This window comes from Petaurus breviceps, unplaced genomic scaffold (assembly GCF_028583685.1).
Source record: "Petaurus breviceps papuanus isolate PSGF00001 unplaced genomic scaffold, PetGlider_PUasm1.0 90681, whole genome shotgun sequence".
In the NCBI taxonomy this organism is placed as follows: Eukaryota; Metazoa; Chordata; class Mammalia; order Diprotodontia; family Petauridae; genus Petaurus; species Petaurus breviceps.
This window is the reverse complement of record NW_027187307.1, coordinates 4,546,670-4,556,582: the sequence shown is the minus strand read 5'-3', so window position 1 is coordinate 4,556,582 and position 9,913 is coordinate 4,546,670. Positions and strand designations below refer to the sequence as shown.

Here is a 9,913-nt window from a genome sequence, read left to right as displayed (position 1 = left end):
AAAGCTGCCATGTCTGCAACTACTTTGTATGCATTTATGTTTATTCACTTTATATGTGTGTATCTGTGTGTTCATATATGTGCACATGTATGTGCATACATGTGCCTGTTTGTGCATGTGTGCGTGTCTCTCTCTGTCTTCGCCCACTACAATGTAAGCTCAGCATCTGAAGGGACAGTGCCATTCTTCTCACTTGGGTTCCTGTCCTTGATGCCTGGCACACAGTAGCTGCTTAGTAAATGCCTGTCGATGGATTCTCTCATATTTACATGTCAACGTGGCTTCTATTGCTGCAGTTTTGACTTTCACACACACACAGACACACACACACACACACAAACCACAATTGTTTCCCTTGGAAGTCCATTCTTCTCTGTCATGCCAATCCTATGACAATTTACCAGAAATAAGACCAAAGTAATGGCACTGAGTAAAGTCCAGATTTATTTTAAGCTTTCAAAAGAGGTCAAACAAGATGATTTCCAATTTAAAGGAAAAAAACATACAAAAAATAAAAATAAAAGCAGCCCCCTTAGTCTTTCAGTGTGCACAGTCGGAGGAATGCAAACGAACTGATATTGAGAAGTGTGGTGCCCCCCTCCCCCAAGGTGTTTAGGTTAGGGGGAAGGTTCTAGGCAGGGAAAGCAGGGAATTGTAAGTGGGCATTTCTTGGAGCATGCCTGGGGATAATTTCTCGAGTCCTAGGGTATGGTTTTCAGTTAATCTGCACATCTGTAGACCATATTTATTGTCATGACTGCCAAGATGAGGTGGGGGTCCTTAATACATGCTGTTGGGATAGGCTGTGGGCTAACATCAACAGTCCCCTGGCTAATCACAAGTTCCAAGGGCACTGGTGGACACCAAAATATAAAGAGGCCTAAACTTCAACTGAGAGCAATTACTCCAAATTAGAGCAGACACCCAGGACAGCTAGATTTGACACTTATTCCTAAAGGAAAACAAATTCCTTACAAAGAGAAGCAAGGGTACAGAGGAACACCCAACCCCTTGCCTTTATCTGACCTCAAAAAGAAACACACAGAGAAACCACTGTAAATGTAATACGGCCACACAGCTCAACGTGCAGGAAAACCAAGGCCTTCTCCACCATTGTGGAAATCATGCATCCCTGTCTACAAAAGCTTCTCTGCTTCATTCCCTTCACACGCCCACCACACAGGAGGAATAAGTCTCTAAGTACAAGAAAGGGATGCGGTCCTATCTCTTGAAAGCAACAATCTGACAATGCCTTGAGAGGCTCCTTCGGACAGCTATTGTGGGCAAGACTGTGATGGTGGTGGTGGAGAAATATGGGAAAAACAATTTGGAATTGCCTTTTTAAAGCTACTGGGAAGTGGAGGGAATGCATGAGGTGAAGAAACTGAGTAAATATGTGGTCTGCTTGGCTGGCTGGCTGGTGCCGGACACAAGGCACTCTGCCTACTCAAGGTCAGGCTGGCTAGCGTGGCTCCAGAGCGCCTACGGCCATCTTTGTGGACCAAAAGACAGCGAACTTCAAAGCATTCCTAGCTCTTCAGTTAGAAAACATGTGGAAACATTTGTGGTTTAATATAAACAGCTGAATAACAAATAGCGCCTTATAGATAGGTTAAAAAAAAAAAAACCTCAGCAAAACCAAAACAGTATTTTCCAGCCTAGCCACATTTACTTGTCAGAGTGTAGGAGAAAGAGGAAAGAGAAAGGTGTGGGGGGCTCCCTGGTCTTCCTCAGTTTGATAATCTCCTACACTCTCTGTTGGGCAGGGAAGGTATTAGGAAACAGGGGGAAAGCTCAAAAAGGGAACAGGAAAGCAACTTCTGGGTTGGGATGGCAATGGGCAAGTCTATAAAATGAAAGCAGCGAAGAGGTTGGGCAAATACAGCAAAGAACCAAAAAGGCTCCCACTAGATAATAAACTCTGAGGGCAGGAATTATGCCCCCAACTTTTGTTTCTGGCCTCCACAGTACCTAGCATGCCGTGGGGCACGCCCAAGAGTTGTTTAATCACTCAGCAGATGTTCGATACTTGTTGACCGAGGTAAGGCAAAGCAACAGCTCATGAACCGGTGTGGTTCGCCCCAAGACTACTGTAGTCACTGTGGTCTCTGCTGCCCATCTGCTTCTAGAAGCCATGGTGGCTCTGCAAGTTCCAGAAAGAATGTTTCAGCCTGACCTCATTTTGGCTGTTGTCACTGCCAAAGCAGACTTCTAAAAGCTAGTACAGATTCAAAGGCAGGTAGCTCACTGCAGCTCCACTAAAGGTTTACATCATTGGTCATGTGATGCAAGCCCCGTCAAGGGCAGATGAAGAGGATGACAAAAGCTAGGAATTCTTCTTTTTGTCCACTATACACATGTTGGCAGAGATGTGCATCTGAAGGGACTAACATCTCAAGTGGGTCTTCTACTTGCTCTGTAATAAGCCCATTTCTTTTTTTTTTTTTGGCCTTTTTGGAGGGCAATTGGGGTTAAGTAACTTGCCCAAGGTTACACGGCTAGTTTTTTTGTGTGTGGGTGTTAAGTGTCTGAGGACAGAACCGAACTCGGGTCCTCCTGACTCCGGGGCTGGTGCTTTACTTACTGCGCCACCTAGCCGCCCCAATAAGACCATTTCTTACTAGAAGACTGCAATAAAACCATCTCAGAATTAAAGAAAGACAGAATGCTAACGAAGCCCAAATCAAACAAATGAAGCTTTTTCATCTTGGGAGGTTTGTCACATCCCAGTTTTTATCAAAGCCTCAGGACAGGCGCTAAAGGGCACTTGGGATTCTGGCTTACCGGGAGTCATGAAAGGCAACAAACTTCTGAGAAGGAGCAAAATAGGAAGTATATTAGCTCACCAATTTTTCTTGATGGAAGTAAATATAATCTGGTTACTCTCTTACATTAGAAGTTAATACCAAAAAAACCCCAAACAAAACAAAAAACACACTGCCATCTGGCGCTGACTGGTGAAAGAGAAACCCACATAAGTTTGAATGTGCCATCCTTAATGCCATCATTTTTCTTTTTTTTTTCTGGCTGGGTAGGCTTCCCAAGAAAGTGGTTTCTCCCAATATGAAATTTTGTAACCATAACAAAGTATAGTTGCTTTTGTTTTCATGAGAATTACCCACTCCTCTCTCTGGGTTTTTAAGTGCATGACTTGTGAACCTGCCTCTTCTGACTAACTGGCACAATGGTTTCAGTTTTCACTGAATGATTTTCAAAGTAACTAATGGAGGATGGGAGAAAAATGGTAGTCACGTGTGATGTCCCAATAAGTTATTCCTTTTATTGAGAGGTCTTCTTCAGATTTTCCACCAGCACCACGGAATCAGTTTCTTCTTTAATTTGCTTCTCACAGATGTCATACTTTTTCCAGTGCTGGAAGGAGGGGAAAAAAGAGATAATTACTTCTAAGTGACACCCCTTTCCCTGGGTACTCATTGTCAATGCTTATTTTTGGTTTGGCTCGCATGGAAACATGTGTGCCTTTTTCCTGACCTAAGAAACTTTCATCTATTTGGAAAGTTAAGGAAACAGAATGATCTGGAATGAACATTAAGGGAGAAAAACGCACGTGACTGTTGTATGCTAGTAAATATGTTGTCCTGAGGGATAAACACAATGGGAATTTTCCCAAAATGTGAGCTAAGTCTCATGCAAAAGTGGTACCTTTTCTTTTCAACTGGCTCACTCGGTCATAACCCCCTTTTTTGGGTTTCTTTTTGAAATTTGATCCCTTAGCTCTAGAGAGGTGATTCATCTCACAGACTCATAGGCTGGAGAGCTAAAAGGGACCTCAGAAGCCATCTAGTCCAACAAGTTCTTTCTAGGCAGTCCTTGGATGGGAAGGGACAAATTCCCCAAGGTCACACAGGTAGTGATGGAGTCAGGATTCAAACCTTTGACTTTAAATCCTGTGTTCTTTTCACTGTTCAAAAAGCTAACGGAGGCCAGTGATGCTACGATAAGGCCTTTGGGTGTCCCTATTCATTCAAAAAGATGGGGCATGAAGTAGGACCATCTGGAACCTTCCAGTCAAAGGACCAAAAGCAAATGCTGATAATGGTGGTGCCAACATGAGGCACTCTGATAGCACAGGGGTTTGCCAACTGTGATTTTGATTTTAATCCTCCATTATGGTCAGGTCATTTCCTACCCAGAGGTTCTTACTTTCTCTAAGTGTAGATTTCCAGGTGAGAAAAAAAGAAGATGTGGGAGGGAAATGGAGAAGAGTCAAAATGGCTATTTAACTAGTTAACATCACATAGAGAGGGAACAGATGCCTCAAGTTAACCACATATAAGACAAGCTCCAAGCTAGTTTCCTGATTGGGTGATCTGGCTCTATTCTGACATAACCTGGCTAGAAAACATTACAAGAAAAAGGCCAAAATTCTCATCTATCATCTCCTGTCTAAATTACAAGTCCTTCAAAATTATATCTTCATCAGTTTCTAGTAATTACAACCCCAACTCACCTGTGCTTGTTTGTTTTACTAAGTCATTTGGAATGTTCACAAATTTCCTCCTTCACCTCCCAATTAAGTGGAAGGTTTAGTCAGGTCCTATATGAAACTGTACCCAGGCAGCCAGATTGCTGCTGGCAGTATGAGTTTCACAGAGTGTATCTTTGTAGAACATAACTATACAAGGCTTTTGATTCTTTGGTGAGAACTACCTGCTAACTCAATCTTAAAATTATATATGGAAATAAAAAAAACTAAATCTGTTTAGGCTACCAACCACAACCTAATCCTTCCAGAAGGTGCTGTTCAGTCACTTCAGTCATGTCAGACTCTTTGTGATCCCATTTCGAGTTTTACTGGCAAAGATGCAAGAGCAGTTTGTCATTTCCTTCTCCAGCTCATTTTACAGATGAGGAAACAGAGGCAAACAGGTTAAGTGACTTGCCCATGGTCACACAACTAGTAAGTGTCTGATTCTGGATTTGAACTCAGGTCTTCCAGAATCCAGACCCAGTGCTCTCTCCAATGCAGCGCCATCTAGTGGCCCCAACAAGCTAGCATACAGCATTTAGAGCAGGACTCCCCCACCCCCTTTTTTTGTGTGTGTTCCAGCACTTTGGCTGTTACCTGGGGAAACCTCTGCGCCCCTTCTCAGAACAATGGTTTTAAATGCTAAGCTAAAAGGCAGAGGATTACGAAGGAAATTAAATCTACTGAAATAGTGCTCAAATATTTTAAAACAAATGAACAAAAAACCAGAGTCCCGGTTAAGAACCCTGATTTAGATAATCAGCAATATCCTAATGCATCAGGTAGCTAAAATACACCACATGGAGGTCTCTGTGTGGTTTTATGAAGGTATAATGCTGGCTTTTAGTATGGGACCTTTATACTGTGGCGTTATAAACATGATAACGATGGCAGCATGCTGAAGCACCAAACTTCAGTTTATGATCACTCTGAAGGTCAGAAATCTCACTAGGGAGGAGATCTTCTTGCTGTGAATTTCCTGTCCAAGTCAGTATGGCTTTTGTGTGCTGAAGGTTTAGCCATAGAAGCTGGCACGTTGCTTGCACATTGAAGCAAATCATTGCACGTGAAGCAGTGGCATTTTCCTTTCTTTAAAATTGAGCAATCACCTGAAGGTCATTTGTTATTTGTCACCACAGAAAAGGCAATTTTCTCGAATTGGCACAAAACAAGAAAAGTACAAATGGATGCCGGGAAGCAGGGGTAGATAGGCGGACTGATTTTTAATCAGTAAGTAAAAATTACAACGAAAAGGAGAAAATCCCCTTAACACAGACAGCAGCCTGTTTAGACACAAAGGAGCAAAAAACAGAGAAATTCACTTGGATAGCTTCTGAACCAAGGACCCATGCCTAAATTACCCAATGCTAAACAAAACACATTCAAACACGGGAAGCATTAGACACAAATACGATGCAGACTGGCCCAAAGCAGTTAAAGATAATTGCCAGTGGCAGCTTGCTATCCCAGAGAGAACCCTGGGCTGGGAGTCAGGAGGTCATGGTTCTATCCCAGATCTACATATCAGGGAAGTCTGGTCTAACCTACCTGGAACACTCCATTTCTCAAGGCTACCTGGGATTTTAGATTCAAAATAGATAAAAATAATTAATTTCTAACTTCAAACCATCAATGCTTACCAGGGTGTCATCATTCTGGTCTCCAAACATCTCTTTAAAAATCTTCCCAGGATCAGGAATCGGAGGAAAAATAATGATTTTCAGTCTAAAGAAAAAAAAAGACAGAAACAAGCGTTTTGGGTGAAGAGTTGTAATAAAAGACTATTGTTATTCAGCTGTTCCCACTGTGCCCAACTCTTGGTGACCCCACCTGGGGTTTTGTTGGCAATGACACTGGAGTGGTTTGCCATTCCCTTCTCCAGCTCATTTTACAGATGAAGAGACTGAGGCCAACAGAGTGAAGGGTCCCACAGCTAGCAGGTATCTGACGCTGGATCTGAAGGAAGGTGAGTCTTCCTAACTCCAGGCCTGGCACTCTATCCACTATCCAACTCCCTATTACTGTTGTTCAGTCATTTTTCAGTCGTGTCCTACTCTTTGTGACCCTGTTTGGGGTTTTCTTGGCAGAGATACTAGAGTAGTTTGCCATTCCCTTCTCCAGTTCCTTTTACAGATGAAGAAACTGAGGCAAGCTGGGCTAACTGACTTGCCCAGGGTCACACGGCTAGGAAGTGTCCGACGCCGAATTTGAACTCACAATGATGTCTTCCTGACTCCAGGCCTGGCCTCTACACCGCAGCACCACCTAGCTGCCCATAATAAAAGTTGGCTTAGCTTAAATATAGTTGCCTCTGAACACGTGGCTCTCTAATAACGAAGATGATTCAGGGTAATTACTTCATTATTAGAGAGCCGCATGTGGGACTGTGCTAAGAGTTTCAAGTTTTGCATATGTGTGGGGAGCAGGAGATCTGGAAGGGTTGATCTCTGCCTCTTACCTTAAAGGGCCTCTTCAGATCTCATACCAGGCAGGGGACTGCTGCTTGAAATGACTTGAAAAAGAATGCTCTGACAAAGCAGCACATTCCTCCTTAATTTCTCATTTCCCTTTCCTATTTCTAAATCACAGTGCTATTTTTAATTAGGATAAAATTTTAGTTCTATAAAAACTCAGCAATCCTCTCTCATCCTTAAATATTTGTTACTAGAGTCGTTGTTGGCGATTGGCCTGGCCTAATGGTCAGAAAGGGACGATTTGATGTTGTGAGTTGTGGCTTTGGCACGGATGGGCCCTGTGCAAGAGCCTGACCACTTAAGCAGGCCTCGCTCTGGTTTTCTCTCTCTCAGACAATGGGAAGATATCTAGTCACAGCAACTCTTTTACCTCTTTAAATACAGCAGCAGGAGAAGAGTGGAGATGGAAATGGCAACTGGGATGGAGAGTAATGTGATGGTATAAAACGTGGGGTCAGGCTTCTGGCCTGGAAAGTAAAATGGAAACAGAAGACCATGAGTCCGAGTAAAAACATCGTGGAAGCAAACTGCTGTGCGGGCCCGGTCCCCCAGTTAGACAGACAGGCAGGTGGGCAGTCAAGGAGGCTGCCTCTGTGATGGACTTCCCAGCCATGGGGAAAGTCACCTCAACTTGGCTGGCCCTGTTTTCTCATTTCCCAAAGACAATTCTTTCCTGCTTTTCACAAGGCTGAATTTAGGCTCAAATGGGAAGACCCGTGAGAGCATTGTGTGCACCATCAAGTGCTCTATTCTTCTCCCCCATCATCAGAGGTGGGCAACTGTGTGTGATGAACAATCACTGTGTCTAGCAGAGAACCCAAGGGACCAAAGGCAGAAGAGACATGTTTGGGGTTTTTTTAGTTTATAAGAGGGTTCGATATAGGATTCCATGAAATAGTAAGTCTGCACAAATCCATTTTCTCTTGGGTGGGGGCAGGGGTATATTTCAAGAGACCTGTGCATAAAGGAGTACATATAAACAGGCCCAGATGGGGACAGCCCTGCAGGGGGGGGAATGAGACAATGAGACATCCATCAAGAAGGTTATCCTTTAGATTAATTCAGTCATCTCACCAACATGTATTAAGCACCTACTATGTGCAGAGCACTGTACTGGAAGTTGGGGAAGACCTGCTTCTTACTCTCATAGAGTCTATAGTCTTTTTTTTTGACAGGCAGTTGGAATTAAGTGACTTGCCCAGGGTCACGCAGCTAGAAACTGTCATGTGTCTTATGAAGTTGGATTTGAACTCAGGTTCTCCTGATGCTATCTGCTGCACCATCTAGTCCTCCAGGGAGCTAAGACACAAATACAGTACAGATAATGAAGAACTAGACTGTGAGCTGTGGGGCAGGAAGTCACTACTGACTGAGATAGTGGGTGAAGAGATCAATCTTACTAAGTACCCACTATGGGCCAGGCCCTGGGTATACAAAGACAAAAGTAAAGCAGTTTCTGCTCTCAGGGAGTTTACATTCTAATGGTGGAAACAACATGTACATAAACAGGTATATACATACACAGACACATACATATATATATCACAAAAATCAGATTCAAAGTGTGTGGGGGGGAATAGATGGAAGGAGGGCCCTAGGCCCTCCTGGCAGCTAGAGGAACAAACCAGGAAAGGCCTCCTACAAAAAGCAACTAGAGATTCCATGAGGTTAAGGTGAAGAAGGAGTGCATTTCAGGCATAAGTCACAACCAGTGTAAAGGTGGAGATAGAAGATGGATGGTTTTGTGTGAGGAACGGCAAGAGGGCCAGTGTGGAGGGCCTATGGAGTATGTGGAATGGAGTATAAATGAGAGTTAGGATGGCATCTGACCAGGAAGTGCTTCAAGAGCCAAAGAGAAAAGTGCATTAGAAGTGCATCCCTTTGGCAGCAAGAGGGGACGAGGGCCTGACTGAAGGCCATGGTGGGGTTCTTGTTAGGGGAGTGCCCTTATTTCTACATCATATGAGGAGAGAGCACTGCCTTACCTATGCTCTTCTCTGGACTCCAAACACTCCAGAGGTCTCTATCCTCGAAGCAGTACTTACTAGCTTTGGCCCTGACTCGGACTGTGTAGAGAGTATCACGCTCCACATTGCTGATCACTAAACAATTTTTATCCTAAAACAGAAAATAAAAGCAGGTATAAGAACGAAAGGCACCATTGGACTCTGTCACATATTTATAAGCGGAATGTTTTCACAGTAGTAAAACAAATGTCAATTCAATCTCTTACTTCGACTTTTAGAGAGAGAAATAAAGACAATTAATTGGTAACCATAAGCTGTATAAAACAAGCTCGATTTTGTGGTTTTAGGGGAAAAAACCCATGTCCCCAAATTTGTCTGTGATATTCAGACAAATTAAATAATGAAGAATTTACTGACCTTGGAATTTCCTGGAAGCTCCTGAGGCATTTGGGAGATATGGCATTGACTTTTAGATTCTTCAGCCTTGAAAACATTAAAAGTTGCTGTGAGGTCATTAGAACTTTGCAGAGTTCATGATCTCAACCAGCCCAGTTACAACACATGAGAGGTAAATTCAAAGGAGAGGAAAAGGGAGAGGGAGGGGGAGAGAGAATGTGTGAGAACAGGGGGCACCCCAGACTTTTCCTTACAGAGTGGAAGTTTCCTTCTATTAAACATACAGAGAAGCAAAAATTCAGAGAGAAGGCCTCAGAAGGCTTCTCTGGCATGTGGCCCACTAGAATCCGCAGAAAGGTTTAAAGAGCCAAAGTACAGAGGAGGCACAGCTATGTTGTTTGGGATTAAATGTTGAGGAAAGGATACTGTCAGAATTTCAGAATAGGAAACAGAGAAAAGGCAATTCCCAGACAGTTTCAGACTAGAGGACACGACATCAATACCAATGGTATCTGCAGCCATGGAGGCTTCCAATGCTCCTAAATGCAGCCTGAACCAGATTAAAATGTAAAGGGAAATTAATAACT

General features: G+C 43.3%; 1 protein-coding gene across 1 annotated transcript in view; it reads right to left on the bottom strand.

Annotated features, from left to right (window-relative positions):
- Positions 1–418: 418 nt before the first annotated feature.
- The window catches only part of IL13RA1 (interleukin 13 receptor subunit alpha 1), a 33,705-nt gene continuing 24,210 nt past the window's right edge, over positions 419–9,913 (bottom strand). Inside the window, exons 7-11 of the mRNA XM_069065227.1 lie at positions 9,348–9,413; positions 8,949–9,081; positions 7,334–7,430; positions 6,130–6,214; positions 419–3,372 (exon numbers count right to left, since the gene is read on the bottom strand). Coding sequence (XP_068921328.1) covers positions 3,280–3,372; positions 6,130–6,214; positions 7,334–7,430; positions 8,949–9,081; positions 9,348–9,413 — 474 coding nt within the window. The 3' untranslated portion in view covers positions 419–3,279. The remainder of the gene's footprint in view (positions 3,373–6,129; positions 6,215–7,333; positions 7,431–8,948; positions 9,082–9,347; positions 9,414–9,913) is intronic.